Source organism: Littorina saxatilis, linkage group LG9 (assembly GCF_037325665.1).
Source record: "Littorina saxatilis isolate snail1 linkage group LG9, US_GU_Lsax_2.0, whole genome shotgun sequence".
NCBI lineage: Eukaryota > Metazoa > Mollusca > Gastropoda > Littorinimorpha > Littorinidae > Littorina > Littorina saxatilis.
The window spans coordinates 18,723,924-18,745,183 of NC_090253.1; the positions used below are offsets into that span (position 1 = coordinate 18,723,924).

General features: G+C 42.2%; 1 protein-coding gene and 1 long non-coding RNA gene across 2 annotated transcripts in view; both read right to left on the reverse strand.

Annotated features, from left to right (window-relative positions):
* LOC138975522 (uncharacterized) overlaps positions 1 to 21,260 on the reverse strand; it is a 148,604-nt gene that overhangs the window by 38,088 nt on the left and 89,256 nt on the right. The window lies entirely within an intron of this gene.
* Positions 9,727 to 21,260, reverse strand: part of LOC138975514 (N-acetyllactosaminide beta-1,6-N-acetylglucosaminyl-transferase-like) — a 29,002-nt gene continuing 17,468 nt past the window's right edge. The window contains exons 3-7 of the mRNA XM_070348215.1: positions 20,797 to 21,189; positions 20,351 to 20,530; positions 19,765 to 19,922; positions 19,140 to 19,363; positions 9,727 to 17,975 (exon numbers count right to left, since the gene is read on the reverse strand). Of these exons, the coding sequence (XP_070204316.1) occupies positions 17,650 to 17,975; positions 19,140 to 19,363; positions 19,765 to 19,922; positions 20,351 to 20,530; positions 20,797 to 21,189 (1,281 nt within the window). The 3' untranslated portion in view covers positions 9,727 to 17,649. The remainder of the gene's footprint in view (positions 17,976 to 19,139; positions 19,364 to 19,764; positions 19,923 to 20,350; positions 20,531 to 20,796; positions 21,190 to 21,260) is intronic.

The following is a 21,260-nucleotide window of genomic DNA, read 5'->3' on the forward strand; positions in this document are numbered from 1 at the left end:
CAAGTGCGCACGAAAAAGATCCTGTAATCCATGTCAGAGTTCGGTGGGTTATTGAAACACGAAAATATCCAGCATCCTTCCCCCAAAAGTGGCGTATGGCGGGGTAAAAACGGTCATACATGTAAAAGCCGTGGGAGTTTCAACACATGAACGAACAAACAAACTTTTCAGTCATTCTTATTCTTCTTCTGCTTTTGTGGGCTGCAACTCCAAAGTACAGCTGTAGGTTTGAGGGGGCTTTTACGTGTATGGCCGTTATTTCCCTGCCATTTAGGCAGTTATACTCCGATTCCAGAGGATGTATGCTGGGTGTTTTCGTGTTTCTGTAACCCACAGAACTCTGAGATAGTTTACAGGATCTTTTTTATGCGTACTGGGTCTTGTGCTTGCATGTACACACGAAGGGGGGTAAGGCACTAGCAGGTCCGCACATAAGTTGACCTGGAAGATTTGAAAAATCTCCACCCTTAACCCACCCAAACCTTCCAAGGCCGACGTCCTATAACGACTAAGCTATGTGCCCGTCATTTCTTCATTCAGTAAGCGAATGTAATGTTCTAAATTAATGTGTGTTTCTGCTTTGATGCGCTTACCTTGTGGAAGTGAATAAGAAAGTCAAAGGCTATCTTGTAAAGGATGCAGGTGGTCGGTTGCTAATACCTCTTGAACTTTTCGCAATAGGTATGAATACCTCTTGTTTTGTTTAGTTTTTCGCATAGAGGTATATGACAGAGATCTCCAAATAGGTTGAGCATATGGAGCGTGGTCATTGAGTCAGAACCACAGAAATTGTTCTGTCCTTTTTGTTGTCAGCAAACCTCAAACTCAAAGGAATTTTGTGACTTGTTTGTTTAAGAATAAGATTGTCTTGTTTTCTGTTGTCATGTAGTTGTTGCTGAGTGTTCAAAAGGCGGTGACGGGTGACAGAAATGGAGAGTGCTTGTGTGTGCATACCCATTGCATGTATTTGTGAATAATATTTCTAAATGCAATAAATTTAAATGTGGTAGAAAAAAATGCCAGTATACACGTACGTTTGTACTTGAGAGTGTGCAAGCGTGTGGGATTTTGAGTGTTGATGAGATGAGCTTCTCAATACTTCAAAAGACTTAGCAGACTATTGCATCGTCATTTTCTGTTCTTGTGAAACAAAATTGTCAAGACAGGTATAATTGTATCTGTCTCTGTCTCAGTGTGTGTATGGTTGATGATGATACAGACCTGGGAACCCATAAGATTTTGCCGTATTTTGTACGCATGATTGTCTAGAATATTATACGATCAGTACGGTCAGTGGAACAAAAATACGACGAGAAAAATTCCTAGACTACGTATTTTCTTCACACGCGCATCCCGAAGCAGATCCAGTATTTTGACACATTATTACAGTTTTTGTCAGTTAACATTGAAAGAAGCATTTGTTTTAAATGTATTGGTAAACTTAATTAACATTGTGACAAACGCGTGCGAAGCATGTTTGAATCGTGGATGTTCATTTTTCTGAAAATACACGAAGTTTGTTAAAGAATACTCCAAGTGCAAAACAGGAGTTCCCAGGTCTGATGATAGATGAGTACATGGGTCGGATCAAGAAGTCATTTTTCAAACCATGTGTATGAAAGACGTTGAAAAGGGGACACGTTCTGCAACATTGAATCCGTAAGGTTTTGTCTGTCTGCCCCATCTTTTGATTCCTGTTAGTGTACATATGCGTGCGCGAGTGTAGTATGCTTCGTATGGTATTTTTATCTGTTGTCTTATTATTTGTTTTGTCTTTTAATGTGCACCACACTGAAATTTCTCTGTATGAGATAATAAAGTATTCGTATTCGTATTCGTATTCGTCTAATCAGACTGAAACCGCATTTCATGACACATGTACCTATAATTGTGATAGAAAGCAGTTTGTTTATCTCAAGGCGCAATAACAAGACCGTGGCAAAGAAAATATCAAGACGGATATGTGATGCACTGATGTTTCAAATGAGAAAGCCCGCAATTTGAGATGCAGAACGTTCTGTCGATCAATACATTTCACGATGGCAAGCAATATTGCAGGATTCTCATATGGTATTTTTTTCTCTTTTTGTGTGTGTGTGTGATTGCACCGATGCCATTCTCTCAGTGAGATAAATAGAGAGAGAAATTAATGAGTGTGAGAGATAGCAAGTGTGTGTGTTCGTGTGTGAGAGAGAGACAGATATAGACCGCACACACCCTGTTGAGTCATGATCATTTTTGACTCACATGCGAAGCAAAAGTGAGTCTATGTACTCACCCGAGTCGTCCGTCCGGACGTCCGTCCGGAAAACTTTAACGTTGGATATTTCTTGGACACTATTCAGTCTATCAGTACCAAATTTGGCAAGATGGTGTATGATGACAAGGCCCCAAAAAACATACATAGCATCTTGACCTTGCTTCAAGGTCAAGGTCGCAGGGGCCATAAATGTTGCCTAAAAAACAGCTATTTTTCCCATTTTTCCCATTTTCTCTGAAGTTTTTGAGATTGAATACCTCACCTATATATGATATATAGGGCAAAGTAAGCCCCATCTTTTGATACCAGTTTGGTTTACCTTGCTTCAAGGTCAAGGTCACAGGAGCTCTTCAAAGTTGGATTGTATACATATTTTGAAGTGACCTTGACCCTGAACTATGGAAGATAACTGTTTCAAACTTAAAAATTATGTGGGGCACATGTTATGCTTTCATCATGAGACAATTTGGTCACATATGATCAAGGTCAAGGTCACTTTGACCCTTATGAAATGTGACCAAAATAAGGTAGTGAACCACTAAAAGTGACCATATCTCATGGTAGAAAGAGCCAATAAGCACCATTGTACTTCTTATGTCTTGAATTAACAGCTTTGTGTTGCATGACCTTGGATGACCTTGACCTTGGGTCAAGGTCACATGTATTTTGGTAGGAAAAATGTGTAAAGCATGTGAGTCGTATGCCGTATGGGCTTTGCCCTTCTTGTTGTACTAGGTCTCAGAAACGCAGGTACGACGTAACAGTTTATCTACTGATTTGTGTGTGTGTTCGTGTGAGAGAGAGACAGATATAGGCCTAGACCGCACACACAATAGCACACCCTGCTGAATCATAATCATGTTTGTACTCAAGGTCTCAGAAACGACGTAACAGTCTTAGGCTATCTATTTCGATGCAAAATTCACACAGGTACACGTGCACATTCGAGTCAGTATACACACACACACACACACACACCACACACACACACACTGACACATACACACTCACGCACGCACGCACACACTCACATACACACACACACCACATACACACACTGAGCGAATCAGTGCAGGTGTATCGTATACGCACAACTGATAACAATAACAACAACAACACTGAAAAGCAGCCGCTGTTACCACACCAGCAGTACTTGTTTTGTTTCTCCTCAGGCTCTACTAAACTACTGCTTCACCTGCACCTTCTACTGATACTACCTCTTCCTCCTCAAACTACCATCACCTCCATTGACACTATACAACTTCCTCCTCCGTACCCTTCAACCCCGACCCCCCCATCACTGACCCGCAACCCCAACACCGCCTGTGACGATGACATCTTGGTCCCGCCGTCATATTACGATTCTCGGCCTCGTTGACCGAGTCTTGTATAAACTCCACACTGAACAAAAAAACACTCTTCGATAGTACTGATAAGCGACCTTGGGTACCTTTCATTCATGGGGCCAAATTTGTCCAACCAATGTTTTGTATTTAGCTTAGAAATTTGATTCATCCTAAAATAACATGTTTCCCTTCTTATTCAAGGGACGTAACCACTCGGTACACGTGTTGCGACCCATCTCGTCATCGGCGCTTTTCCGGAAATGACCTGCGCTTTGTTGGAATTCCAACAATGGCCGCCATTGTAGGAATTCCAACTTTGCGCTACGCGATTCTAGAAATGTACCGCGCGCATAGTGAGAATTCTGCTCTTTCTTAGAATGCGACGTAAAATGATACAAGTCATGTTGGCATATGATGATCCTTGCGTTTAAAATGATCAATGCTTAGTCTCGAAAATGCAGATGCATTGTAGGGGAAGGGCTCCTAATATGGACCACTTTTTGTTTCATGCTGATAACTAGCATGTTTTGCGAAGAAGTTTCATTTTGTGTTTGGTAGTCCTTCTCTCTTAGGTTAACCGTTAGGCCTAATTAGAGTTAAAATAGCTTTGATAGACATTCAGCAAAAATTACATACAGAAAAAATCACAAATGTTCCATATTAGGCGCCCAGGCTCCTAATATCAGGGACCTATATTAGTCTAAGATAGGTCTATGCGGGTGCGTATCGCTAGCGCTACGTGTCATTTGTGCAGTGCTACGTGTCATTTGTCCTACGTGTCATTTGTGCTACGTGCCGCTATCGCTACGTTGATTAGTGCTACAAATAATTTGTCTATGAGTTGCTATCAGTCGTTCATTATCACTACGTGTCGACAGCACTACATCTTTTAGCGCTACGTGTCATTATCACTACGTGTCGATACCACTACTTACTGACGACTCTCTCTTTCTCATCAGTTTTTGAGTCACTTGAGAAAAAGTGACTCTATGTAATCGGTCATGTGTTAGTCTGTCCGGCCGGCCGGACTTTTCTCGGAAACTATCAAAGCGATCGGGCTCATATTTTGTTTAGTCGTGACCTCCAATGACCTCTACACTTTAACGATGGTTTCGTTGACCTTTGACCTTTTTCAAGGTCACAGGTCAGCGTCAAAGGAAAAATTAGACATTTTATATCTTTGACAAAGTTCATCGGATGTGATTGAAACTTTGTAGGATTATTCTTTACATCAAAGTATTTACATCTGTAGCCTTTTACGAACGTTATCAGAAAAAACAAGGGAGATAACTAGCCTTTTCTGTTCGGCAACACACAACTTAACGTTGGGCTTTTCTCGGAAACTATAAAAGTGACCGGGCTCAAATTTTATGTGAACGTGACTCATTGTGTTGTGAATAGCAATTTCTTCCTGTCCATCTGATGCCTCATATAATATTCAGAACTGCGAAAGTGACTCGATCGAGCGTTTGCTCTTCTTGTTTCTCTCGCTCTCACTCCTTCTGGTTTGTGTGTGTGTATTATGTCTGTTTCAGTGTGTGTGTGTGTTTGTGCGTGTTGTGCTATGTAAATCAAAATCAAGCACCTATTAATCTGGTCTACGGCGCGGGAACATTGAGGCCTTCGACGGTAAACGTTCAACGTTGGCCAATAATGATTTTAACAATGTTGTGTCGTTTTGTATTATGTTTTATTTTGTTGATCAATTGATAAATATGTCTTCCCAACAAGTATCGGTTATCACAAATCAAACAGAAATAAAGTCTTAGAGAACTACAATAATTATTGTTGCCGTCAAAACCTTGCAAGGCCTCAACCGTTCTCACGAGATCAGTTACATTTTTTTTTCTCTCTCTCTCTGTCTGTATGTAATGTCTTTCCCTGTGTCTCCCTCTGAGTCTCTCCGCTTCTGTCTTTCTATGTCTGTCTATGTGTGTGTGTGTGTGTGTCTCTCTCTCTCTCTCTCTCTCTCTCTCTCTCTCTCGCTTTCTCTCTCTCTCATCTGACTCTTGGCACACAGGTCAAAGCAGAGGTTAACTTGAGTGCACGTGTACCTAGCAGGAGGGGGGTGATTTCTTGAATTAGCTGAGGGCGGTGAACATGTGTCTCAAAGCAGAGGTTAACTTGAGTGCACGTGTACCTAGCAGGAGGGGGGGTGATTTCTTGAATTAGCTGAGGGCGGTGAACATGTGTCGTTGTTTGCCGTTGTCATGAGAACAGTTATTTTTGTTTTGTTTCGTTTTTTCCTCCAAATTTTTGCATTTTCACAACTGGCTTTTCTGTTTCATCTCTCAATTGGAAAAAAACCGGAACAAAACAGAAGTAACTTATCTCGTGAGAACGGTAGTGCACTAGGTTTGGGAAAAAACACGACCGTATCTTTTCTCTTTCAACCCGTATGGGGCCCTTCAACATGTGACAGACTGACAAATGCACCGAACCCATTTGGTTCTTCGAGAACATTTTTCCGTGAAAACCTTTTCAGTGCCTCAGGGTCAGCTCAGGGTCAGTGTCATAAGAGCCTACATGTATGGCCGGACGAAGCTATGTTAACGGAAGGGATATAAGACCGTTTTCAGGGGATTTTCACACTGCTAAAACCTGACTTTCTTGCAGTTGCTTTGTCTTAGAACTCTACAAATAGTTAAGTTTTTCACGTTTGTGTTGTAATTTGCAAGCAAACATCGTACATAGTAAAGTTAATCGACTTTGCTACAATTTGTAAAAACTAGGGCATCACCTGATACCAAAAAATATATATATAAATCCCATGCTGTTTTCAAATACAGCGTTTTGCTATTCACTTCAATATAATAGTAAATAACAATCAAGAAATAACGAAGTCTTTTAACCACAATTTCCCAGATATTTACACTTTTCATTTTGTTTCAATTCACACCACAAAACATACACTTCGCCTTTTGCTATTCAGTCTCAAGTCTAAATAATAATAGTATAAATCATAACTAATTTTCTTCACACCATCATAGACATAATGTTGCCTCACATGTTCTTTGTACAATCGTTGGTTTTCACAATAAATATTGCATTACTGTACTTGTCTTCTTTTTCTTTAACAATATCTTTCCAAAAACAAAACTCAAAGACCACACAAGCTATTGCAACCTACTCCTATCTCTCGTCTCTCTTCCTGGGTACAATGGTACCTAAGACTTACATTCAAATGCTTACATTTCCATGCTACCCACATTGTCAAAATACCAATAATTATTCAAAACAAATGTTAACTACTACCTAACTTCATTTCAGACCCACACCCATTATTATACACGCATTTCACATTTAAACCATTAGTCGGCCCCCTGTCGATATTTATCGACCAAGTTCCTTGTTTTGACCTGAGTTCAGGATGGACCTCCCGCTGCTGTGCGTGCAATATCCATTAGGCAAATTATCCCTGCGGACATCTCGTACTCGCAATCTCTTGTATGCTTTGCTGCTATCGCTTGAAAAATTCAACGATGACGATCTCACCTCAGTACTCGGAAATGTCACGTTGACGCTACTGTACGTTCTTTCAAATCAGACTTTGAGGCTCACGACACTGGGTGGGGAAAGGGATGGGGTTGTAAAATGTGTGTGGTGGGAGGGGGGGGGGGGTAAAATGTAAACTGTGTCAAAACATGCTAAATACTTACTGGACGTCTCAATTGCGTCAACTTATAATTATGGCAAATGTATATATAATAACATTTAAACTGCATCAAAAATTGCTCAGCAGATACTCAACTTATGGCACATTTTAAAGATAAAACTGTATAAAATCCTGCTTGATACTTACTTACTTGTAGTGTACTTCTAAATTTATGGAATATTTAAAGATTAAACTGTATCAAAAGTTGCTTGGTACTTGATTTTCGATCGATAAAAAAACCGAGTTTTGTGTGTGAAAACTCTGAGAGCGAAAAACCCATTTCGATCGCATGCATTCAGACACTGATTCATTCGGTGAGCGGAGAAAAAATCAAGGACATTGCAAAACAACAGCAACGGATACATAAAAAAAGTTTATCATGGTAATCTTTGCACTTCTAAGACTTTTTTTTTCTTCAGTTCTAAGACTTCGTAATTAGACCCAAAAAATCCACCGAGAAATACGACTCCTCTGTGTCCGAAACAAACTATAACATGAGAGTTACATGGTTGACACTGCAATAAAAGCATCAATCTCATACTATGGAAGAAGTTTACATATAAAGTGTACACACACACAGACACACGCACGCACGCACGCACACGCACACACACACACAGAGTGACAGACAGACTCTGTCTGACTCTCTGTCTCTGTCTCTGTCTCTCTCTCTCTCTCTCTCTCTCTCTCTCTCTCTCTCTCTCTCTCGACTATCGGAAAACAGTGTCACACATTGACTGGTTGTAAAAACACACACGAGCACAGCTTAGTAGGCCCTACATAACAAGAAAATTGGCTGATTATAATCAACATGGCCGAACCAATGTTTTCATAAAAGAAGCGGTATTGTACGGGCACATGTTGAATTTGGGTTACATGTGTTGCAGAGTATTTGAAAATCCGTAGGCATAAAAACACGCAAAGAAGAGTGATAGGTCCCTGTTGTGAATATAGTCAAGTGGATAAATTGATTACTTATGTTTCACACTAGTTTTGCTGTTACAGCAGTCCCTCTCATGAACGGACACCCTTGGGCCAGTGCAAACCTGTCCGTACATTGAGAGCCCCCCCCCCCCCCCCATCACACACACTCAGGCACACTGACGGACTGAGTGAATCTTTGCTACTGGTGAACGAGCTGTACTTGTCCTATTACAATAAGGTCAAATTACTACAACTTATAACTGAAAGGAAAAAAAACTGTCCTGTAAAAATGACGTTAAATCAACAGTGTCAGAAAAAGAGAGATAAAAGGACTAGAAATCCTCAAATTCCTGAGGATACAGGCACCCCATGAAAGCAGCCACGAACATACTCACAGAGGCACACATGCTTGTGCAGATACTTAGCAAAAATATGAATTGAAAACCTGCATAAAATTATGTGGTAATTTCTTTTTTGTGTGTGTGTGTGGCTTTATTGAATACTTCAGGCAGTGACTTTTCCCTGTCCAGTTTTCTCTTTCGTCTCTTACCCCTCGCTTACCCACCCGCCACCCCCTTACCCTCCACTCCCTTTACCCAGCCCCGACAGCACAAATTTGTAATCTGCAAGGCAGAGTACACATTTTCTAAACGGAAGACTACTCCTCTTCAATTATATCCAGAGATCTTCCAGCTTTCTCCACGCTAAGCCAAGTGGTCGAGTCTTATACCCCCTTTCCACACAACCGTTCTAGGTCCCGTTCCCGTACCGACCAAGGAACGGTGCGGCCACGGGAGGGATCGGGACAGAACCGTAATGAACGTAACTGATCGTTAACGGAACTGCTTTGAACGGTAGGGTCAGTAGGGACGGCTGAGTTTGGGCTGCATGTTCAAATTTTTAGCCGTTCCCCTCCCGATCAGAATGAACGGTAATGGAACCTCAACCCATCGGTAACGGAACGCTTGGATCGTTAAAGGAACTTAAAACAACGGTAACGCAACGGTAGCGCTCTCACACACTGAGTTGTCATACCCGCATTCCACACATCCGTTCTAGGTCCCGTTCCCTTACCGACCAAGGACGGCTGCCACTATGGTCAGACGCTGCTGAAAGATGCCAAAAAACGGCCGTTTGCGCAGCGTTCCATTGTTGTGGCAGCATTCCTTGGTTGGTACGGGAACGGGACAAAGAACGGTTGTGTGGAATGGGGGTATAACTTTTGACACCGACAAACTGAAGAATGAACAGATCTATGAGGTAACCGTCTCAATGGTCCAGGCTCAGGAAACAAAGAGTATAAATTATATGGCCTGGGGCGATTGTAGCTTTCCTTCTTCCCGAATCACCCCCCTCCTGCTGGGTACACGTGCACTCAAGTTAACCTCTGCTTTGACCTGTGTGCCAGGAGTCGGATGAGAGAGAACGAGAGAGAGAGAGACACACACACACACACACACACATAGACAGAGATAGAAAGACAGAAGCGGAGAGACTCAGAGGGAGACACAGAGAAAGACATACATACAGATCAAATCAAATCAAATCAAATCAAATTTTATTTTTCGAGGGTTGTACAGAGAGAGAGAGAGAGAGAGAGAGAGAGAGAGAGAGAGAGAGAGAGAGAGAGAGAGAGAGAGAGAGAGAGAGAGAGAGAGAAAACTGTAACTGATCTCGTGAGAACGGTAACAAAACGAGACATGTCACCTCTCCGAATGCATGCTTGAAGGTAGTCCCACATGTTAGTACACATTTGGCAAATCGAGTTATAATATTCAACTGAGTAAAAATCTTCTGTTGAACAAACCAAATGAAACAACAACAAAAATGAAGAGACAACACAAAACATTACTATCTATGTTAAAAAATATGGCATCATCCCAAATCCAGTAAAAGCTTGTGACTCTGGATTTTTACCTTGTAAATTGCAGGTAGAATTGAATATTCATCCATCCACATACATTTGCATAAACTCATTTGTATAAATACATTTGCATACGATGCTGATTGGTTGATCAGTGCTTGTGACTGTGAGGTATGTTGTGCAAAGCAGATTGTATGGGAGATGGACAATGCACAAACGATTCATCAGTTTTGATTCAGCGCTAGCGTTCCAGACTTAAGGAAAAAGACTAGAATTATCTCACTGTTCCCAAGCGTGTTCCCATAAAAGTTCCAAGATGCGAACGGTGTACTTTTTAAGCCATTGTCGTTCTGGTGAGTTTTCACCCAAGGGAAGTCGTTTCGAGCTATATCCACACCCATTTTCTCGTGTCTACCAAAGTCAAGTTAATATTAAGCCAAACACATCTACGAAAACTTCTTTCCATTTTCACCAAATTCCGATAATGACACAAAGTCATTTACAGTTATTCGCCAAAATTATTATTTTCTGGTTCACCAATGCACAAATACGTATCACCATCTCACATCCTTGTTCTTCTTCTTTCTTACCCCTTCCGCACATTTTTGCTGATCACATGTAGCGATGAAAAACGGGCCTTGAATTGTCCTACAGAGAATACTGCACTGAGCAGTAAAGATACACCAACCCTTATTTCCAGATATGATAACCATCTCACAAAAACACAAGCACATTTCCATTTTTAACAAAAACGCATTCCCGGTTCACCATATTTTCACCAGTCCAGTGTATAAGCGTTGGACGGACTTTGTATAGTTGCAAAATCAATCATTTCGTGTGACAAACACCAAATTTGGCATACATGTATAGTTTTATGTGCTTAACAAAACCTGATACAGAGCCACCGCAAAAAATTAAAGAATCGGTAGTTTTTATAACAAAATTCAAAATGGCCGCCAGTAAAAACGGTTGGGTATGTTAGGCATATTTCATTTCATGTGACAAACACCAAATTTGGTATAAATGTATGGTTGTATGTGCTTAACAAAACCTGACACAGAGAAACCGAGAAAAATTAAAAAATCAGTTGTTTAAAAAAAAAAATTCAAAATGGCCGTCCGTGAAAAAGGTATTTAGGCGTATTTGATGCTACAAGTCATTCTCTTGCAATAGAAACTAACAGAAACAATTGTTAAAACATAACAATTTACATGTTATGTATACATGATCAATGGTGCAGCGATTGGGTGGCAGGCTTGAAGAATCGTTGGCTTTCCTAACCTGTGCCAACAAAAAACCGGAGGTTTCTACATCAACTTCAAAGCTAACACCAAGTCAAACTTGAAAGGGTATCATAACAGAAAGCACTAAATTTCAGCAATGACTTGGTGGATTGCTTTTAAACTTTCAGCAACATATACAAGATGTACTTTGGGTCAACTTTTGTATCGTTATAACAATAGAACATTTATTTACATATACATGTAATGCATTCTTTCAGAACATGTTTTTAAAAGGTTCACAATTCATATGCTTGTCGGCTTACATTAAATCAATTGTTCTTGTTCTCACGCATACACTCATACAGACAAAGGATTGATATAAATTCTGCCACAGTGTCATTTCATTATGACTATAAGTGTAAATTTGCTAGTCCTGTAAACCTGATTAACGTCTTTTGGATGATTGCTGTCCTACAGCGATGCCCCTTCATGCGTGATACTGAGAGGCACTGAGCGATAACTGCTGTGGATAGAAAAAAGTCTGAACGTTGCTTTCGTTCTCATGCGTTTACAGGACATGCACATTTCCGCCAGTGGTCATACACAAAGTAAACTGTGGCAGTACTTGAAACAATCATAATATATGCGAAGTTAAACATCTTTTTGATGTAAGTCAAAAAACATGTGACGGTTTTTAAAACAATTTTTGGAAGATTCAAAACAGTACTCGAACTACGTCTCATATTCTGAAATACATTCCTGAAAGTTTTGAAGTAATCAACTTGGTCATTGCTAAAATACATGGCTTTTAGTAGGGTATCCCTCACAATTGACAATACAAAAACTCTCACTTATTAATGAGATAAACACATACATCAGTAGGAATAATGGCATAAAACTAAAAAGTATTCATCCTGTTCTGGATAGATAGTCAAGTTGTCTTTCTCTTCGTATGCAACAGTTTCCCAGTTGTGCCTCATGAATTTGTCTTGACTTTTTGTTGTAGTCACATCCCCTTTGTCACGCCAAGGGTACCCTTATTTGGGCGGAGGTCATGTGACCCCTGTAACTAAATCTTCTTTTATCTGAAAAATGTGCCATTAATAGCATAGAAAGTTTGAATAAAATGACACGGGAATGAATGTTTGAGTTGGGGTACGAAAATGGGTGCAATAATATTTTTACACAGTTTAATTGCTGATTTTCACAGGCATGCAAGCACAGCTGCAGAGAGCAGAGCTCTTCAGTCCTTATTTGCAGCGTTTTGTTGTGCAGCACTTCCACACTTCATGAGTTCTCGGCACATGCTGGATACCTCTTGAAGGCTCGTCCAAAATAACTCCCACTTTCCAGCCTTGGACTGCCAGCCCCACAATTATTGGTGTTGGGTTGTTTGCCTGATTGTATATTTACTGATGAAGTCTAATTGGTAGATGGCTCTTCTCAAACTCATGTCCTGCAGCAGCACGTTACTTGTAAGGGTATTTTGGTCAATTTGGCAGCGCTTTTGACAGAAGATGTACCTTCTAGCGCTGTTCACACCCAGGAAGTTTGGTTTTGTCCTGCAGAAGTACAACAAAAAGCTCTTGTACTGACCTGTCAGTAGTACTCAGCTATCAAAGAAGAGCAGACAACCTGAGGAAAGATTGAGTGACGTCTACTAATGCATGCCATACTTGTCAAGCCTCCAATACCACTGAAGAACAGCACAGTATCACAGTCTGTAAAACTGTGAAACATGGGCAGGCAGGGTGACTTCTCTGGGCCAATGGCTTTGGCAATGTGGTGAGCAAAAAATGGCTGAATCCTTTTTCATGGCGATGCACACTTCATAAGCAGAAAAACGGATATCAGCTGCGATGAGAAGCAGACTGTCTTAGATTTATGGCCTCCTCTATGTCCATGGTGTAGGAAATCCACTTGGGGTACCCTTCACACAAAAGCTGAAAAATGACAATTTTATTTGAATAATGTTTACTATCTCAGAGAGTTAGCCAAAGCCTTCACACAAAAGATATGTGACAGGGTGACCAGTCACCAATTATAGAGTAAAGTTTTGTTATTTTCCAGTCTAGTGTTTGTAGTTCATGTTGCCGATCGCTTGATTTTTTGTGTAATGCCATTACCTGTTATAAGTTAAATGTTGAGATGCACATGTCCAGTCACCGGTAGATCCTTTGAACTTAAGCCGCTCTCCTAGAAAGAGACGGGAGCCTGTAGCCTGTAGGTTTTAATTCCTTTGTCGGATCGAGTGGACCGAATACCAGCTCAGCTGGCAGGTGGTCAGTTGTGTAACTGTTATGGCCGACCCGGGGTAGCCGTCGATAACACGTGCGTGGTAGTGTTTGATGCGCTCAGATCAAAGTCTCGTTAAGAGGGTGTGAATTCCTTTGAATTTGATACGGAGAAGCGTGTCAGCTGCGGTTAGAAGGTCTTAATCCCTTACCCACCCCCCCTTCTTCTTGTCTTTAACCAATGGAATGGCTTATTATCTTAGAATGTTGTGTTGCTAATAGTTACTAGGATTTTGATTGGATGTTTGTGACTCTAGCTAAAGTTTGATTATGTATGTACATGCTAGGGTGTGAGAGAGAATCGAGAGAACTCTGAAAGACGCGAGAGAGAGTGGACGTATTTTGTTGTGTGCTCCACTAACTGACTTCTGGTATCGTTGAAAATAAAAGTCACGTTACTGCAACCGCTGACTTGGCGTCTCTATGTGAATGCTTCCTGCCTGAGCAGCCCCTACTTCTTCTTCACTACTGCACCCCATCACATCTTGGCGTCGTCGACAGAGATTTAGGAAGTATAGAGACGCCGCATTTTTTATATCGGAAGGCAGTGTAGGAGGGACTCTAGGACCTATCCAAGATGGCGGTCGAGGTTGCGCCACGACACCAGTGGCAGGCGTTTCCCCCTCTCAGACTTCCCCTCTTCACAAGCGGCGACGATGGTTGTCACCTTGACGACTTCGTCACAGAGGCTCGACGTATCATCGCACACTTCAACCTGGCGGCACTGGGAGGCGAAGCTGCAGAGTGGATTATACTGTCCCTTGCTGGTGCTGCCAGAAAAGAGATCAACCTACGTCCCCCACACGAGACCGCCACTGCTGACTTGGTCCATGCCATTCTACAGAACACGTTCGGCGACCACATCAGCGTCACGTCACTGATATTGACATTCTGCTGGCGCTGTCAGAAGCAAGAGGAGAGCATTCTGGAATTTGCTCACAGTTTGCAGGCTCTACAACTCAAGACAAACGCTGCTGTTCCTGAAACTGTTAAAGATGTTGGCCTCAGAGATCGTTTCATCTGTGGACTGCATCTGTCATCGCTAAGACAACATATGAGGCTCTTTCTGAGGCAACGGGAGAGTGTCAGTGCGGTCACCTTTGATGCAGCCCGCGCACTGAAGCTTTGAGATGGATGAGAGAGGATTCCGAGGATCTAACCAAGGAAGCTGCTGCTCGTACAGACAGGAGCACTGGCATCAAGGAGGTGCGGGTTCAAGTCAACGCGCTGACGGCGGAAGCAGCAGAGTTGTTGGCTGACTTGAACCAGCGCTTGCCTGTCGTCCCCAAAGCTGCCTCAGGGAAGTGGCTACAAACTTCAAGGTCAAGGCCACGCTGTTGGGTTTGTGGGCGGAACGGCCATTTGCAGAGCCAGTGTCCTCATACAGCGTGATGCTGAGCGGTACAGATGCACCAACAGTCACTGCTGGTTCACCATTTTACCGAAAGTCCATTTCCCTTTTCACCAAAACTCATTCCCGGTTTACCATAGTTTCACCGGTCCAACCGTTGTTGTAACGTCGAACGGATTTTGTATTCTGATACAACTTGTTGCTGAGCACATAAGATGCACTAATTTCAATCCTGGTTCACCATTTTACCGCACACAAACACTGTTTCCATTTTCTCAAAAACTCATTCCCGGTTCACCATATTTTCACCGGTCCAGTTGAGTAACGTCCAACGGATTTGCATTCTCATACAGCTTGTTGCTGAGAACAAAAATGCACCCAAACTCACTTTTGGTTCACCATTTTACCGCACACAAAAACCGTTTCCATTTTCACCAAAACTCATTCTTGGTTCACCATATTTTCACCGGTCCAGTTGTATAACGTTCAACGGATTTGCATTCTCACACAGCTTGTTGCTGAGAACAAAATTGCACCCACACTCACTTCTGGTTCACCATTTTACCGCACACAAAAACCGTTTCCATTTTCACCAAAACTCATTCTTGGTTCACCATATTTTCACCGGTCCAGTTTTACAACTTCGAACGGCCTTTTTACATTCTACAACGGCCTGCTGCTGGTTCACCATTTTACCGAAAGTGCATTTCCCTTTTCACCAAAACTCATTCCCGGTTCACCATATTTTCACCGGTCCAGCCGTTGTTGTAACGTCGAACGGATTTTGTTATCTCATACAGCTTGATGCTGAGCACAAAAGATGCACTAATTTCAATCCTGGTTCACCATTTTACCGCACACAAAACCTGTTTCCATTTTCTCAAAAACTCATTCCCGGTTCACCATATATGTTCACCGGTCCAGTTAAGTAACGTCCAACGGATTTGCATTCTCATACAGCTTGTTATTGCTGAGAACAAAAACGCACCCAAACTCACTTTTGGTTCACCATTTTACCGCACACAAAAACCGTTTCCATTTTCACCAAAACTCATTCTTGGTTCACCATATTTTCACCGGTCCAGTTGTGTAACGTTCAACGGATTTGCATTCTCACACAGCTTGTTGCTGAGAACAAAATTGCACCCACACTCACTTTTGGTTCACCATTTTACCGCACACAAAAACCGTTTCCATTTTCACCAAAACTCATTCTTGCTTCACCATATTTTCAACGGTCCAGTTGTGTAACGTTCAACGGATTTGCATTCTCACACAGCTTCTTGCTGAGAACAAAATTGCACCCACACTCACTTTTGGTTCACCATTTTACCGCACACAAAAACCGTTTCCATTTTCACCAAAACTCATTCTTGGTTCACCATATTTTCACCGGTCCAGTTGTGTAACGTTCAACGGATTTGCATTCTCACACAGCTTGTTGCTGAGAACAAAATTGCACCCACACTCACTTTTGGTTCACCATTTTACCGCACACAAAAACCGTTTCCATTTTCACCAAAACTCATTCTTGGTTCACCATATTTTCAACGGTCCAGTTGTGTAACGTTCAACGGATTTGCATTCTCACACAGCTTGTTGCTGAGAACAAAATTGCACCCACACTCACTTCTGGTTCACCATTTTACCGCACACAAAAACCGTTTCCATTTTCACCAAAACTCATTCTTGGTTCACCATATTTTCACCGGTCCAGTTGAGTAACGTCCAACGGATTTGCATTCTCATACAGCTTGTTGCTGAGAACAAAATTGCACCCACACTCACTTTTGGTTCATCATTTTACCGCACACAAAAACCGTTTCCATTTTCACCAAAACTCATTCTTGGTTCACCATATTTTCACCGATCCAATTGTGTAACGTTCAACGGATTTGCATTCTCACACAGCTTCTTGCTGAGAACAAAATTGCACCCACACTCACTTTTGGTTCACCATTTTACCGCACACAAAAACCGTTTCCATTTTCACCAAAACTCATTCTTGGTTCACCATATTTTCACCGGTCCAGTTTTGCAACTTCGAACGGCCTTTTTACATTCTACAGTGGCCTGCTGCTGGTTCACCATTTTACCGAAAGTCCATTTCCCTTTTCACCAGAACCATTCCCGGTTCACCATATTTTCACTGTTCCAGTGTTGTAACGTCCAACGGATTTTGTTATCTCATACAGCTTGTTGCTGAGCGCAAAAGATGCACTTATTTCACTTCTGGTTCACCATTTTACCACACACACACAAACACCCTTTTGCATTTTCACCACATTTTTGCCGGTCCAATGTTGAAACGTTGAACGGGCTTTTTAATTCTCACACAAGCTGCTGCTGAGCGCAAAAATGCACTAAAATCACTGCTGGCTCGCAATTTTACCACACTGTAAACGTTGGTCGAACACTCTCAAATTTATACTCTGGAACAGACTCCTCAGCAGAAAACAGTTCCACAGTTTTAATGGCATCAAGAAGTGACATTTGAACAACTCAGCGCTGAAAGTCCATAAAATGGGGCACTCGCTTTTGGCTAGTACTTCTCATAATTTACTAGCCAGTGAGCAACGCCACACCATCATACTTAATCACGTGATGGTTTTCGCGCTTTTACTTTTCAAATATTGGTGGAATGGTGTCTTGATCTTTTCGTGGAATTTGTCCATGACGTCACATTACACACACACACAACGTTTTCATTTTCACCGAAACGCATTCCCGGTTCACCATATTTTCACCGGACCAGTGTAGCGATGCCGGACGAGCCATGAGTTCTCATACACAGAAATGTTGAGCGGTAGAGACTGTCCTGCTTCTTCTCGATGCACTTTGTGGAGCAGCCATTGCTCAAGGCAGTCGTATCCCACCGGCTCATTCTCGTAGGAGAACTTGTTGGCAAACATGGCGTCGGAAGATGTTAACATGGGAAGGTCTTGGACTCCATACTGACAAATGTCGCGTATAATCTTCCCACGACAGTAACACGGGAGGTTATCTGGGCACCAAACCTTGTAACGAAGCAGTGTTATTTTCTGAGCCTTTGGAACGTCTGAAATGCAACAAGGGAAAAAAATAGAATATAAGGACTAAGGAGTACATTTTGTATGTGTTGTTATTATCATAATGCTGCAGAAAGAGCGTGACGGTACCAACAGCTTATATACGCGTGTATACAGAAAGCATATTAGAGACAGACAGACAAAGACACGCGCGCGCACGCACATACGCACAAACACACACGCGCACACGTGACACGCACGCACGCACGCACACACACACACACACACACGCACGCACACACACACACAAATAAATAAATAAAGCCAAATGCCAGGCCCACTAATGATTAGAAACAAGATAATTATATATATGAAAATAAATCAACAACAACAAATCCAGGGAGTCAGATTCATGTTTCAAATAGTATATGTAAACTGTGACACTTTCACACACATTCAGGATTCTCGCATTGTCAACCCGAACCATCAGAGTCGACAAAGATGAAGCGAACTTTATTCAAACATAGAGACATGTATATAGAGTCGTGGTCTCCCTGTTGAAGCCGAGATCAAATCTACCCCACCATCCGGGCCCATCCTTATAAACCCCCAAAAGTAGTTCCCATGCTATCTCTATAATATTCGTACTCTTGTCTTTCAACCTAACTACTAGAACACTGCATTTCTTAATACAACACATGCTTAGGAACTATTTTCTCGGCATCCTGAACTCCGAATGCCCCTCCCAGGGATTTAACGTACTTGCTTACCCTGATATCTACTCTCAGCTGGCACCATGGATGGCTCACCTAACACAGAGGGATACCAGCTCGGTCTCGACCCTCTCACATAAATCACTTGTCATGCAGGCTAACACCCCGCTAAGTAGTACTTTGTCACCTACACCTTTCTATTCCAGCGTCTTATCTTTGCTTCACTCTTTGACCAAATAATAAAGAACATGGACACAGTGGCAAACAGCTATGTAACAAAACGTTTTGCTCTTTGTTTGTTTGCTGGTTCGGGTTTTTGATGGAAAACAGTGTTGGAGCATACCTTGCACGAGAAAGAGCGAACGCCAAGAAGAAGTCACGATAAACATTGAATAAAATCTTGCTAAGAGTTTGCCTTTTCAGGTTTGCTTGTTCGTTCGTTCGTCCGTTCGTTCGTTTGTTTGTTTGCTTGCTTGTTTTCTCTAGGTATGCCCGACTGACCGACAGACGATCCAGGCGCACCGAGACGAGGGTCAAAGTTGAGCGTGTTGAAGAACGACTCGTCCGGGTGCTGGTTAAGCTTCTCCCACTCCAGAAAGCGGCGAGCCACATTGCTGTTGATAGCATAGTCCACAAACCCCCGCACCGCTGCGATATGCACGTCGCCTTTCGTCATGGACAGATGGTAGGGAGCCGGAAGGTTACTCTCCCACCGGTCAGAAAAGCTGCAGCGAAAAATTCAAATTCAATGCGCGTGACGTCATGCGTGAGGTTCTTTGCGCAGATCAACATTGAAAAAAACCCCAGGAGCAGTCTGTATTGGAAAAGCAGCAACGAAAAATTCAAAATTCGAAAAACATGCGTTTACATACTCGCTATGTCGTCTTTGTGTGGGTTTGTATGTGTGTGTGTGGTGTGGGGGGGGATTGGTTTGCGTATTACCAAAACATGTTATAAGCGTATCTTTTGACAAACAAGATGAACACATAATTCATCTAGGCCATGGGACCGTTCCAAAGAATCGTTGTACAGCTGTTCATTCATACAACCCAAGTACAGCTGTTAAATTTCATTTTTTGACAAATTAATTAAAGAGAGATTAAAACTAGGTGAAAGCTTTCCATACTCTTTAGAGTCTTTTCCAATCTGATTAGCTCCCTTGAAGGCTGTTAGGATTCGAACCAGCTCCTTGTTGGTTTTAAGCGGGAATTCCTGGCCTGTAAGGTTAATGAAGTAACGCCACTTGCCAGAATGCTCCAGGAGCTGTCGAATGCAGATCACTTCCTGAAGAGATCAAAAGCGTAAAGCGATGTCAAAACATTCAGTTCATCTGTCGGCGTAATAGATCAAAAATGAACTGAAATGAAGTCACCAAAATGTTTAAGTCCTGGGCTGACCGAAACCGCCGACCCTAAACTGCACCCACGACAGTTTGACTGAATATTTTCAGACAGCTCTCAAGTACTTTTTTTTCGTTGGAATCGTTTTATTAAAAATTAAAAAAAATACACACACATACATACAAACACACACACACACACACTCACACACACATACACACACACACACACACACACCCTACACCCTACACACACACACACACACACACACACACACACACACACACACACACACACACGCACACTGTGAGCTGTGAATTTACACCTCAAAGTTCAAAACGACCTCGTAAAGATGTGTGTAGTCAGACTCACCGGTTCAAGGTTGGTGAATTTCCCCCATCGTACGTCCACTGACTCATTGGACAGGAAGACGTTGGGCAGACATCTTGCAAACAGCGCCATCCGGTGTTGAAAAACTGGACCGGACTTGATGTCCACGTGAATGCAGTAGACGTTATGCGGCCGGTAGATGGCGCGCAACAGTCTTTCCACCTGCATGAACACGAGAGCCGCGATTGTCTAGTTTAGTGTTTAAAGGGGAAGAGGAAAAGACATAATTTTAGTTTAGGAATCAGAATTAATCAACAATGACTCCTTTGCATATACGTTTACATCGTTGAGATCAATATCAGGCAGTGTCGTAGCGAGAAGGGGCGATTATTAAGTGTTCAGTAGTAGTAGTAGTAGTAGTAGTAGTAATAGTAGTAGTAGTAATAGTAGTAATAGTAGTAGTAATAGTAGTAGTAGTAGTATCATACCTGCTCAGGGTGCTTGTAGACAAGAATACTGAAAGCCAAGGGAAACGCCCGCTCCTCCTCGCTCACGGAAGCAGCCATGAAGCCACCGTTATGGACGTAATCCGTGCAGTTTTCCGTCACTCTTAGGAAATCCTCCAGACTTTTCTGGCAGCGAGGTCTTTGAAACTGCAATCTCTCAGCCCGTTCCTGTTCCGCTGGGTTGCCTCGCCACAGAAGTGGACAGCTGACCGACCGAACACTGTAGCTCGTTGATGGAGATCGCTGCTGTCGCCACTGCGCCGTATGTGTGGCACGTGACGTCTGGACGAAGTCTCGTCTCGAGGACGCGAGTATGTGATCGAAGTCTCGACTCTCGTTGTTACTTGTGCAGGTTGGTAAGACCGGTGAAGACACCTTTTCAAAGAAAAAAAGAGGGATTTTTATTTTTATATATTTTTGTTTTAGCGCATGTTTCTAATAGAATT